We start from the raw sequence: 14,591 nt of genomic DNA on the forward strand, positions 1-14,591 counted from the left end.
AACGGTCAGACAGACACAAATATTCACAAATATTCATGTGTTTTTGGTTCTCTGAAACCGCTGGTCTGTCCAAATTGCCATTAGAGAGGACACACCTCGTGGTTATATCATATGAGACACACGCCAGGTTTGACACCATTTTAGTCAGACGCTATCCTATAGGACAATACCTCTAATGATATATTGTAGCATTTAAATTGTGCATCAAACAAGAGAGGCATGGTGCAACATGCTGCAGTATTCCTTTGCAGTACAGTGCCTGTGTGGGTCTGCATGATGACTTGAAGTATATACCGCAGTTCAAGGCACACAATTAAAATGTCCTCGCCTGTAAGGGAATTGGGGTAAGCAGGCTGTATCTTGTGCAGCAGTGAAATGGGAGACCTTTAGCCAGTAGACAGTACCTTTGCATCGAGACAGAGACATAAATTAAGCAAAGAGTTGCTCAATAGATACAGACCATCTGGCATCTTAATTATACAATGAAGCGCCTTTTTGCACCAGTAAGCCCTGTAATGATTTAGGCAGATTGGTGATGAAGCCCAGCGGGATCCCAGGGAATGTCCACAAAGTAACTAAGAATCCCGAAAATATAAACGATGTCAGGTCGGACATTTTGTGTTTAATGAAAGTAACCATAGTACACAGTTGGCATCCCGCCACTGATGACCTTTTGCTAATTAGCGCTGTATCATTCTGTTTCTGTTATCTATTCCAGGCACTGGAGTTCTAGTCACGAAGTTATGGTCTGTAACATCTAGCAGCCTCTGGACATTTATGCTTGCACCATGTAGAGTACAGGGTTCTCTGTCCAGTTCCCCCCAGCCCCACCGTGTTGCAGCGAATCTGCCCTTGAGATTGTCCAGTGGAAAAACTATGTTCCTTTTTGTGTGATCTGAATTATTCAGATATCAGCTATTTTATGATATGAAAGCGAGGGAAGTGGTGGTCTGGTCTGGTGCTGGTGGTTTAAACCATTTAGAACGGGTACACCTTATTGTGTATCATTGTTTTATGCTTTAACTATTGAAAAATAGCAGATATACAAGCTCACAGCGCGGCACCGAGTGCCGCGCTGCGAGCTTGTAGATCTGCTATTTTTGAAAAATCTTGAAAATTGAATTTTGACCCGATTCTATAAGTGTCTTTTGAATCCTTCTAAGGTTTTTTTGAAAAACCTATGTTTCTATGTCAGCAATCTGGCCAGCCATCGTCAAAGAAAAGGTCCTTTTCACTTAAATGGAGCTCAGTTAGTCTGTTCTTGAGAGACTACTATGTCAGTGGTTCTCAAACCTTTTCATGTGAAGGACCCCCAAAATTATATGATTTGGCCACGGACCCCCATCTCAAAATATTTAGTTCCAGAGACCACCCAGAAGCAAAATTTGAGTTACAAACGTTCGCTTTGAAAATACATAATATATTAAAAGATTTGCACACATTTTCACGACTTTTTCAAAAATAGCAGATCTACAAGCTCGCTGTGAGCTTGTATATCTGCTATTTTTCACTGGTTAAAGCATTCAATAATTCTAGACCTAAATGGTTTAAAGGTGGTTGGCAGGAGGCGGCAGGGGACAGCACCCCGTGTGTGGTAACAACAAATACCAATCTAACAGTTGAGCAGGCCCTAACCCTCTGTACATATTTTACGCCCGACATTGCCATTGCAAGCCAAGCATTAAATCCCCACTCCTGCACAAATAACAGGAGGCATGAGTTAGTACAGACTAGGCTGCAGGCATTCCTGGAATCACTATCTGCACATGTTAAAAACGAGCAACCATTATGGGAGCGGGGGAACTTGAGCGACATAGAAATGACTCAACCTAGAAGAATAATTGTTTGTACCATGGCACGTATGTATTATAAATAAGAGCACTCTGGATTGTGGCAGTGTGGAAAGCCTATTGTATGTTGATGAGCTCCGCTTCTGACATGTCTCTTCATTCCAGAAACCACATAATTTCTATTCTAGCTCAGTGACAATGAACACTACAGTCGGTGACAAGTCATTGTGTTAAATGTAAAACACAAGTTCTCTCTGATTTTCACAACTTAATATTATCCCAGGGGCAGGATATTATGAGTGAGAAATGTTGCTGTCATTATTGTAAGAAACTCTTGACGTGAGTGGAATATAGCATGTTTAGTAGGGCTGTCAAGATTATGACATTTTACATGACAATGAATTGTCACTCAATAATTGTGATTAACAATTTAATTGTGTTTTTGTCGTTGACAATCACATTTATGTTTGGCTTGTAGGCTTTGAAGTTGCACATGGCAGATATGACACATAACCTAAATATGCAAAGAAATGACTGACATATTTGACAACTTTATACTTAAAAATTAACATTGATAGTGGAAATAGCCGATCTACAAGCTCACAAAATAATTGTGATTATGTCAAATAATTAAGATTAGGCGATTATGTAATAATTTTGACAGGCCTAATGTTTAGTTCTTTTTTGTGTCCTACAGGTGGCCAACCTGGCCTGTTCCATCTCCAACAATGAGGAGGGGGTGAAGTTGGTTCGGATGGCTGCCACCCAGATTGACAGTCTGTGCCCACAGGTGAGCATCTGCACTATGATTGTTATATTGAAACCTTGTACTGCTCTAAAACCCGTTACTTTTCAGGAAAAAGAAAAATCACACCCAGTGTGAAGTGAGCAGTGCTGTTTATGAGTTAATTTCATTAAGCGTCCCGCGAAGCTTGGCCAATGTGGGCTGGGGAGGGACATACATACCTGTACCAACAGACGCAGGACAAGAAAAAGCCAGATGTAGGAGCTGTTAGCACCGCTCAGAAAAACTAAAAACAACCGTCCACCCAATCAAATTCAAAGTCGCTGCGTGTATTGCAGTTTACAGTTTACAGTTTAGGGATTTAGCAGACTATTTTAATCCAAAGCGATTTACAATAAGCACTATAACTAGAAAAATATTGTTCCTTCGAAACAATTGTGGGCTCGCTTCAAGCCAGAAAACAATGGCTATAAAAGTACAAAATGTCAAGATCGCAGGCAGTGCTCTCTTTGACGTTACTGACGTCAAAGATTGGTCCATTTTGTTCCAAAAATGTGTTGTGCAAAAGTTGACCCGCTGGTGGCGCTATAACAGGCCAATGTAAGAAGGGTGGTATCTGTTCCTTGACCTATTGGGAATGTGCTTGCAAGATTTCACGCACATTGCAGGCTGTGTTCATGATTTGAGGTGTTTTTGGCTTTGGCCACTTTATCGTTGCTTGCAGCTATATTCATTATTATTATTTTTTCGTGTGTGTGCACTTCATAGGCATATTAGATAAAGGTCCTTAGATTGTGTGTAGAATGTTTCATGCAAATTGCAAAAAAAAAATCCTAGCGGGTTTAAGCGTTTCACAAACTGCTCAAAATGATATAGCGCCCCCCTTTGGCCAATTGGGGTAAGATTGGTTTTAGTGATATTTGGACTAACACTCTACATCTTTGCCAAATGCCATGAACATGTTACTTTGCATGTATGATTTAGAGGCAGAAGAATAATTTGCATAAAACTGCAATATTCATTGAATTTATTTAAAAAAGCATGTTTCAATTTTAAAGAAATCCGATCTGACAGATCTTTAGATATCGGTCCAAAGTTCACGTAAAAAAAGTTTTGTGCACGTGGAACGAAAATTCCAGAATAAAAGCGGGTTTACGCGTTTTACAAACTGCTCAAAATGGCGGAAAATCGAAGGGCGGAGCTTACTTAAAAACGACACAGATGTCTTCCGCTTGAGTCAAAGCACGCGTGTAACAAGTTGCATGTCTTCAAACGAAACGAGTCATGACTTATGCCCGTTTGAAGTTTGAATTTTCAAACGCTTCGTATAGCGCCCCCCTTTGGCCGATTGGAATAAAATTGGTTTCAGTGATACTTTGACTAACCCTCCACATCTTTGCCAAATGCCATGAACGTGTAACTTTGCATGTATGATTTAGAGGCCGAAGAATAATTTGCATAAAACCGCAATATTGATTGAATTATTAAAAAATTATATTTCACTTTAAAAAAAATCTGGTTGATCAATCTGACCGTATTGGTCCAAAGTTCATGTGAAAAAAGTTTTGTGCACTTGACGCGAAAATCCCAGGAGGAGATAGATTTTTACTGTTTTTCATATAATTCCGAATTGTGGGAGACCTAAAGGTCAGAGGTCAAAAGTTAGAGGGTAAAAGTTGTTCGGCATGAGGAGACGCATAAGTGTATACAGGTTTCATGGCTGTATGTATAACACAGCATGAGCTATACCTGTTCAAAGATCGCACTTTCGAAGGCTTCCTACAGCGCCACCATTTGGCCGATTGCTGTATAAAGTAATAGCACACGTCGCCACTGTAAGCTGAACACATTGATGTTTTTATTTTCATTTTCTCACTAAGTATGTAGGAGTAGAAAGGAACCGAAAATCCCGTCTACTTACTAGATAAATAAATAAATAAATAATGACAATATCTAAAGTGTGCTCGCCAGGTACTGGCGAGCCCACAATAAGCAAGATAAAATGTCAGTACATTAACAACAATATAACAACTGCATAGGAATATCAATCTAGAAAAAGCAATAACATAGGCAGACCACGCAAATAATCAGTAAAAAACGTATAAAACCTAAAAATGCTATCTAGCTTCATGTATGGTCATTGAGGGAAGGGGGAGTGTTACAGTAGTGCTATGGGTTTAGGTGGAGTCTGAAGAGTCTTCAGTCCCACTGCTGATGACCAGTGGGAGTGCAGTGCCGAGAGGGAAGTCGGATAGTCTGTATGGAGATCCCTGATGTCATCAATATGACGTTATAGTACTGACATCCAAATACTATGATAATGGTAAAGTACTTTGACAATGGCTACAACAGATACAACCGGTACAATGGGTATTGAATAACCCGAGGCACAAGGTGTTCTCAATGGGAAATTGGGCATCGACTTAGTATTTATAAAACCCACAGGCAGATTTAACCACGCTAATTTCAACCTGTGAAAGAAGTACATCTACAAGCTCCCAATATTGCATCGAGACCCTTTGGGTGCTTTTAGATTGTCTATTTAATTTACAGGTAGATAGCATTTTTTATATATTTTATTTGTATTTCTTTTTTTTACTGAATAGGTGCTTGGTCTACCTATGTTTTTCTACTATTTCTTTGCATTTGATGTATTGATATTGATTTATTACCTTGCTTATTGTAAGTCGCTCTGGATTAAGAGTGTCTGCTAAATGCTTAAATTGTAACGCTACTTTTGTGCGACACTATCTTAAGTATAAAAGTGGTCAAAGGACCAATAGCATAAATTAGGAAAAAACATAAACACATGAAATTTGGAGATACAAGGTTTCTGCCAGGCAGGGACAATATGATGCAAGGTCCTCTTGTGGTGAGTAGCCTACAATAGTACGCACACTGCCATGTTTAGAGGTTAGATGTCTGTTGGACCTCAATACAATTTGTATTCACTCATGCAGCTCTGAAGTGGCCTGGATAAAATCAACCACCATATCATTTATGCCCTTGGCTTTAGATTGTCACTATAGCTGAATATGTCTCCACGAAATGATACAGCGTCTTCTTAGATTCATTTTTGGGTAAAATACAGCTGAAAGTCCTTTCCACCCTGGGGGGGGGGAGTTATTGAGAGGAAGAGGAAAAAGAGGTGAAAGAAACATGTGGAGCACAAAGGACTAGGTAGTAATTAAGCCATTGTTTCAAAGGTTAAGGTTTGGGTAATATTCACAAGGGACCCACTACACTAATAGATAAGAGAAGCGGAATGGATAGGGGAGGGGTTAGAGTTAATACTCAAGAAGTGTGGGGGTGTGCTGTGCAGCCCAGCTAGGGCTCGCCAGGCTCACCCACTGAGGACTGCTCTGTGATATCTGACCTACGGCAAGTCAAGAGAGCAGTTGCAAATTCATTCCCAGGCGCCTTCGGCAATGTGGTCAAGTCAATGTGTGAGTCAAAAAAGCCAATACTAAAGAAGCAGAACAACCAAATAGGTGGAACAAATGGAAGCGGTTGGTTTATAAATGTATGTGTGTGTGCATGTGCGTGCAGGTGTATGTATATGTACAGTATACACACACACACAGTATATATAATTGAATGATCAAGAAGAGGTAAAAACAAATAAATCTGCAGCTATTAGCGGAGCCACACGTTCCAGCTGTCATAATGGTAATGACTTCTTTCGTGCCTTTAGCACATATTTTGTTGATGGATATGGACACCAGCTGGCTGTTGTCAGTATAATATATGCACACTGCCACTTAATTATGCTGACTTTACCGGAGCACTATTCATGTTATTCATTATAAAAATGCTATAGGGATACAGTGTGTGTTGCTGTTTTTGACTTGGATGCAAATGGCCTGTTTTGTAAAGATTAGTCACTGGTGTATTTTTGGACGTTAACCTTGCAACTCCTCTGTGTTTAACCTCATTAACTAATAACGACGATGTTAAACTGGGTGTGCAAATCAGACCTCATGGAGTCACTTTATGGTAAAGAGACTATAATAAATGCATGATCTTTGGCCTGGCTGGTGATTAGGGAGTCATTCAAGATGCCCTCTTCCCACCATAGTCTCCAAGCATCATATTGTTGCTGTCGGGCAGAAACCTTGTATCTCCATATTTAAATGTTTTCCCCTCATAATTGCATGCTCTGCTTCATCGTACAAGAGTATTGTGCAAAAATAGCAGAAGTAGACTATCTATTAGTCTCACAACAGAATGTATAGATCTCCTATTTTCACTATTTTGAAAATACATTTGAAAGTGAGAGTGTTTTAAGTCTGTCTGTGAGTTTAATTACCCAATGAAAAGTTTTAACAGCAGCTTATAATTACAGTGGATCCATTGGAACACAAGTAAAAAAGAAATACATTTCCTGAAAAGTAAGGCTTTTGGACATGCAAGGTTTCTCAGCCGACAGCGATGATTACGTTCTTACAAATACACTTGAGCTGTGATTGCCCTCTTCCACATCAGGTCATCAACGCTGCACTCACGCTGGCTGCCCGCCCCCAGAGCAAGGTGGCTCAGGATAACATGGATGTTTTCAAGGACCAGTGGGAGAAGCAGGTCCGCATCCTCACAGAGGCCGTGGACGACATCACCTCCGTGGATGACTTCCTGTCTGTGTCAGGTACATGGTGTTTAACACTGGAGGGTGTTTCACCCAGGGACCGCCCCTAATGTATTTAAACCTATAAACTTAAGCTCACAGAAACAGTGCTTAAAGCTCACCTCAAAACTACAACTATCCTAGGTGATTCACCCTGGAAAGAGTGAATCTCGTTTAACCTTGATCCTGAGTAGTATATAGCTGTTTTGAGAACCACTGTATTAAATTAACCCAGGTGACTAGGTATATGTTTTTCAACAAACTACAGCATTTGAAAACAAATTGTTCTGTAATTGCCTTCAAGTTGCCATCACTAAACAATCTGCTAAGCAAGCGCCCCCGTCGCTAGGATGGTTTTTCTGTGAATAGTGGGGACCTGATGATCTGTCTTGTGATGTTTTGTGTTATATGGTTTTGTGTTGTTTTTTTGTGTTGAACAGACTTGTGAAGACAAATTTCCCCTCGGGGACAATAAAGATTATTATTACAAGTTCTTCATACATATGCATTGGAATTGGATAATCCACCTTCCATTCAGAGCTGGTCTCTCTTCTCTCTTTCTCCAGAGAACCACATCCTTGAAGATGTCAACAAGTGCGTAATTGCTCTGCAGGAAGGAGATGTGGATACTCTGGACAGGACTGCCGGAGCTATTCGAGGCCGAGCTGCCCGAGTGGTTCACATCATTAACGCTGAGATGGAAAACTATGAACCTGGGGTCTACACTGAGCGTGTGCTGGAGTCCATCAAACTCCTTTCTGAGACTGGTAAGTACATTGTTACAAAAGGCTGCTCTGTGGTATAAAGAGGATGAGGATTGTAGGTTGCATAGATGGTTATATCCATGGTAACGCATAGTACATGTGTGACTAAATGCAGTTAACTTATGGGCAGTGGTGGACAGTTATATATTTTAGTATTTTATTGTAAAAAAAAGACTGCAAGAATAATTTCACTCCGTGACATTTCAAATAGCAACATTCACACCCTATTTCAAATGTAGTGAAAATAGGCGATCTACAAACGTACAACGTGTCACTGCGCCATGCGCTTGGTATCGCTTGGATAAAAAAAAAAAAAGGAATTTACTGCGTATTATTTCTGAAATTCTAAGAAATCGTCCTTAAACATTTTGAAAAGGACTTTCACACTTCCTCTTGGGAAAAATTATTTGTGCTTTGAGTTGATATATTAATTTAACACATTACCTATTCTAAGTCTATTTGAATCACACCAATACCGGATTATACAATTATGTTTGTCACTGAGCCAAACGGGCCCTATCTTATACCAAGTGCAAAATGGTGCAACAAATGTCGTTGCCAGTTTACACCCGACACAGTCATTTTCACGCCCAGCGCCCACGTCATATAATTAGCACTTATTCTATTAGCACCCATCTTAACTCCATGCATGTGTTAGTATTAAAATGAGGTTTTGGCACATTGCTATCTTAGGTAGATCAGCTTTGACCACGTCTCACGTCTAGCGCAGTCCACCAGTACAGAGTTCCCCTGCTATTTCTAGAGCTCATTAGATAGTAGTCTAGTCTAGATTGTCCAATTTAGGTGGGTTTTCAACATTGCCACTAGCCGTGCACTGCTTGCAATCAAAATCCATCTGAATTCAACACAATTCCACACAATCAACACGGTAGGCTATATTGCTCATCAGCATTGAGGTTTTAAAGAGAATAACTAATGATCCGGGCAGTTAAAAGAAAAAGTAGCCACTGCTATGCCTATGCGTCTCCAAATACGAGCGATGGGGAGAGAGTGGGAGACGTCATGTAAGGTTGGGAACCCAGAGCATTCTGACCTCTTTATGCCTGTGCTAGATTGACAGCAGTAACAGTGATGCACGGATGCATGGAACCAGGGGTGTAGTGCTACTTTTAGAAGTGGGGGAGCGCATCTCGCAACGTGAGCTTGTAGATCGCCTATTTTTTTTACTAATGTTCTCCCCAGACTATGGATGCTGAGGTTCAATGGGTTTATCAACTGACTGACCAATCCTATTTTTAGACGGGGCGAACGTCGCTCCCCGGCTCCTCTCCTATGCTTTATGTGTCTTATGGCGGGAAACAGTGAGACAATGTAAGACCTGTAACCTGTGTCGTTGCTTTTCCTGTGCAGTGTAGGACGGCGAGACACTGTTGTTTTCCTGCAGAGTGCAGTAGAGGTTTTACTTCTGTACAGTATATTGTTGCTCTGTATTATTGATGCTTCTTGTTTTTCTTTTTGCCTTGTATTACTGTACGACAGTACTTTTTCTTTTGATTGATTGATTGATTGATTGATTGATTGAATATTTCATTGGACAGAAATGTAAAACTGCACGAGTACAGTCAGTTGTTTCCATTGGGATCCTTGGTATTCAATTAATACCTGTTGTATCCGTCTGTCTGTCTGTCTGTCTGTGTCCCTTTCATGCCCATGCATTATATGGCGATCTCTTATCTCTGTCTGTCTGGCTCTCTTTTATGCCCATAAATGCTGTTCCGTTACCAAGCCAGTCTGTGATGTCATCTCCAAATGTGGGCACTGTAGTAGTCTCGCGTGGCCAGACTGTTGCCTAAAGCGATTTGCAAATGCTCCCGGCATACTTACAGTCTGGGGCACGGAAATAAAAACGATGAGTGTGAGATAAAGCGGATGTGACGCAACCTCTCCCTTGGTGCAGTAGCAATAAAATGTCCTACTGGAAGTGTTATGTCGCCTTTCATTATTTTTTGGGACGTTATTTTGTCTTTCTCTGGTGTTGTTGGTGTTACTTCAATGATGTTTTCAAATGTTTTCTTAAACTATACACTCATAATAAGAATATGCCGCTCGAATGACTCTGTGCGAGTGTGCTTCTGTTATGTTTCCAGTGGGACTACAGTTCAGTGCAGCAGTGGCTACTTCCGATACTTTCCGTTCGGGAGCTGCCGTTCCAGACTCTATATAGCATTCGGAGATTGTGGAATAGTTGTCTGGCTATGCGAGACCAATCTGGGTTCCCAGAAGTTCTTTTTCTCGCCACTAGGGGGGCGAGAAGAACCTCTGGACCAAAACTATGATATTCCTGGCCAGGAAGTTGTCCCAGGCTCAGAATCTGAGCCTGGACAATACCGGATGTAGAGCCCTGTGCAAACCTTCAAAACATTAAGAATAGAGACAACAAACAACAACACTACAACAATGTGCAGCCCTTAGTTTCGAGGTGAATCCTACCAGACAACGCGAGACTAGCACTGTAATGATGTCAGTCAGTGATGTCTGTCATATAGACATTATTTGGTCATTGTTTCAGCATGCGGATGTTACCGTGGTTGCGACACTGTTTAATATCAGTGATGTCAGCATGTAGACTGTTTCACCCGCTTATGCCCATATATGGTGTTCCGTGATGTCAGTCAGTATTGTCGGGTACTGTTTCAGCATGCAGCTGTTACCATGGCTGCGACACTGTTTAGTATGAGTGATGTCAGCATGCGGACAGATGACAGACATTCGGGAAATTAATAGTTAGATGGCTGGGTGTTACCAGGTCGTTATTTACGCTCCCTATAGTATTGTGGCTGTGGGTGTCGCAAATTCTTTAGAGGTGTTTAGTCAGATATGCAGGTATTGAGGGCATTGAGGGCAGAGTCACATTGACTATTTTGAAAGCCATTGCCACAGTGCACCAATTATCTGCACCTGTGTTGTTAGCAAAATAGCTGAACTACTTTCTTGTAGCTGGGAACCACTTTCTTGCGGACCTTGTAGTGAATTATTAGTGAAATAGAACAGTTTTAATTGGTACATGTGTATGATTTTTCATGTTGCCATATTTTAACCGTTTTAGAAAAGCAATAAGCCACAACAGGCATGTGGTTACCTGTATTTTATACCACGCTTGCCTGGTTAATAAACCAGACTCTTGTGCGGTCTGGTTTATTAACCAGGCTATCACCACGCCTCTCAGCCGTTATAAAATGCCAGGTAACCACATGCCTGTTGTGGCTTATTGCTTCAATCTACACGCCTGCCTGGGACACAGCATCTCATATCTTAGAATGGGCATGTGATACAAGATATATCTGTAACATTGATCATAGTCCATCCCGATTGGCTATGATTGGCTTCCAGTGTTTGTGGGGGTGGCCATTTTGCACAAAATGCCACATCATGAATTCAGTTCCCGATTGCTGGCAAACTTTGCACAACTTGAGATCTCCTCATGGTGGCGCTACAACAGCCCACTTCACGTTTTGGCCAATAACTCTTGACAGCTATGCTTTAAAGGGAACGGGAGACGAGACACTGGTCTAATTTATCTTAATCACACATTGACTAATTGACCCCTTTGTCAAGTCCTGCCTGTGATCCTGCCCCTCTTCTGTGCCCATTGGTTGCTGTTGCTTGGTTGGACAAAAATCTTCTCTCTCCATCCACTACCATCGAAAAAACATTTTTCAGCTGCCTCGTATTGATATTTATTATTAATGTAATTAAACTCGGTCTTAGTAAAAACTGAACATCTCGGGTGCAGTAGCCTATAGTGACTATGAGCATAACGTGTTATTATTATTTTATTTTTACTGGATATTTTTTATCATAAATAACCACTGCTATGCAGAAGGACTTGTTGATTGGTCAGTCAGGGAGTCACAAGGACAGAAGGCTGACAATGGCTCAATTCAGAGGTTAATAGAATACATCCCCCAGCTCTGGTTAACTAACCAAAATTAGAGCTGGACACACCCCCAATCAATTTGTGGCCAGCAACCTGTGCCATAGATCGTCTAAATAGGGCCGTATGTCACAATCTGTCTTCTTTATACGTTTTAACTCGATTTTGTGGTTCATTTATGTTCATTTGTACTCAACATGACAGAAAAAAAGATTGTTCTTGTGATGTTACTAGACAATCGTATGAAGAGATGGCCTTTACACAATTTGAATTTGATTTTAGTCTCCCTGTGAAATAACTAAACCTTGATATTCATGCATTATTTCCTTATTTGCAAGCCAATTTCAGTTCTAACTTTTAGGTAAATAATAGATAAGCCCATGAATCTTTGTTTAACCAAATTACGTCCCAATTCTGATAAAAATTGTTTCATGTCACGTACTTTACTACATACTGTGCACTGAAATGATGAATGTAATTGCACTCACACTTGCATAACGCCCTTTCTTCAAGCAATGACATGAACAGATAGGGGTACAGGCACATACAATCTAACCCACGCACGCACGCACATGCACGCACGCACGCACGCGCACACACATACACGCACGCACGCACGCACGCAAGCACGTACGCACGCACGCACGCACGCACGCACGCACGCACGCACACACACACACACACACACACACGTGCGCTGACATACTAACACACTCACACTTGCACCTGTTCCTCTGCCTTGGTGACAACCACACACTAACTAGCTGGTGGCTGCCCCTGGTGTCCCATCGTCTCAATCAGCGCCTTCGGTTCAACCTAGAGAGTACAGAGCGCGGACACCACCTGTTCACTCCTCTCCCTCTGCTCTGCCTTCTCATCCATTTTTCATTGTCCCCCCCCCCCCCCCCCCCCCCCCCCCCCACACCCTCCGTCTCTCTACACACCCACAGTCCAACACCAGATTGCTCCAGAGCCCCCAATTTAGCCTTGTGACAGACGAGACCCTGGGCCAAAACATGTCACCCTGTACCCTAAAGTGGAGATTGCCTCTTCGTAGGGGCACCCATCACTCTGTGCAGTCAAACAGTGACCAGTAAGAAAGAATAATAATAATCTTTGAGCGTGAGGGGTTTAAGGCATTGTGCAGTGCACAGTAAAATCTGTGTTTTATCTAATTCTGACGATACTCAAATGTAACTAAATGGCATTTGTGATGCTTTTGCGACGGATCCATTTGTGATGGATAAAAGCTTGTTAAAGGCATTACAGTACACAGTATGCTAAAGTGCACCTCACATTCCCTGTTCCCTCTTAAATACTGATTTTGACGGTTAATTTTGAATTTGTTTTATTCATTCATAGTCGTTTGAATAAAATTCCATTTAGTCTTAGTCATATTTTAGTCATCTAAAATGTTTTAGTGTTAGTCTAGTTTTAGTCGACTAAATCTCACACTAGTGCAACACCGGAGCACAAACCAAACATGAAATGACTTGTCTTTTAGTGCTACTCGATCTCTTCTCCACTAGTCCCTCCCTAACATTTTAGTCTATAGCTTTCATTTGTTGATGAAATTATCAATATATTTAGTCTCAGTTTTAGTCATCATAGCTTAGTTTTTATTTAGTTTTTATCAGTGAAAAAAGGTATTTGACAGCATTTTTCTTCATAGTTTTAGTCAACGAAATCAACATTGTGTTCAGCACCCTGCAAAGCCACAGGCACCGCAGGGGATTTGAAATCCTTGTCTCCACGGCGGAGGGCAGGGGAACTTGATCCCTGCACCGCCTGAGCGCCCATTAAAAGCAGTAATTCTCACAATTGTCTGCCCCACTGTTACTGTAGGTGACGATCAGATCAAACAGCAAACCCTCCTGTTCCCCCTAGCTGTCAATCATTCCTCATCCCATTGCCGGCCCCATCAACCACACCCCTCCTATCACGCACACCAGTGGTTCTCAACCTTTTCTGGATCAGGGCCCACACTTAAAAATCTTGAAAGCATTCACTGCACAAAATGGTCAGATGGGTGAGCTGCTGCGTGCATTTTCACAACATTTATTGTGATGACCATTCAATCGATTGTGTTCGGTCTTGGATCTATGAAACTAACCAACTAACCTACTAACTAGTAGTATTCTTTGAGTTCCTATTCAAATAATACTTTGAATAGGGGCGGCGGTGGCTCAGGGGTAGAGTTGCCGTCTTAGAACACAGAGGGTTCTTGAAGGGTGCCCAGTTCGATCCCGGGCTCCCCCAGGCCCAATATCAATACACCATTTACCATCTACCTATTCATCTGTATCGCAATGAAAACTGATTTTCAAGACTTGTAATTCTTTTTTAACTATTAATGTTATATTATCAATCAAATGTTAGTGTTTTGACAATTATTTGGGGGCCCACTTGCAATATCCTCACAGCCCTAAAGCCCTCCTCCTAACACCCACACCCCTCCTATTACCCACCCCATCACACACACCACTATTAGAGCTCATTTAGTGAGGTGGGATATCTGTTGTTATAGTCGTTACTTCCATCCGCTGGGATAATTGAGAGACACAATCCGCTCCCCTCCAGTTCCCCTGCTTGCCAATAACTCACAAACAGCATTAGTGAGGACACGTGTGTTCTCTGAGCCATCTGTGCAGAACCTCTTCTGGCACTCAGCTCCGACATAATAGACTACCTGCTAGTTAAGTTATTATATGATAACTGAAGGACATTCTATTCTATTACTGCCTAAATGTATCTAATTGATCAAAGTAATTCATTC

At 41.4% G+C, this 14,591-nt stretch overlaps 1 protein-coding gene across 4 annotated transcripts in view; it reads left to right on the forward strand.

The window, feature by feature from the left end:
- ctnna2 (catenin (cadherin-associated protein), alpha 2) overlaps positions 1-14,591 on the forward strand; it is a gene marked incomplete at both ends in the record, with an annotated part of 480,574 nt that overhangs the window by 431,072 nt on the left and 34,911 nt on the right. For all 4 annotated transcript variants that reach the window (XM_080721670.1, XM_080721671.1, XM_080721673.1 and 1 more), the window contains 3 exons: positions 2,488-2,580; positions 7,021-7,177; positions 7,723-7,923. In XM_080721670.1, coding sequence (XP_080577796.1) covers positions 2,488-2,580; positions 7,021-7,177; positions 7,723-7,923 — 451 coding nt within the window. The remainder of the gene's footprint in view (positions 1-2,487; positions 2,581-7,020; positions 7,178-7,722; positions 7,924-14,591) is intronic.

This window comes from Nannobrachium achirus (assembly GCF_963921795.1).
Source record: "Nannobrachium achirus genome assembly, chromosome: 3".
Taxonomy (NCBI): domain Eukaryota; kingdom Metazoa; phylum Chordata; class Actinopteri; order Myctophiformes; family Myctophidae; genus Nannobrachium; species Nannobrachium achirus.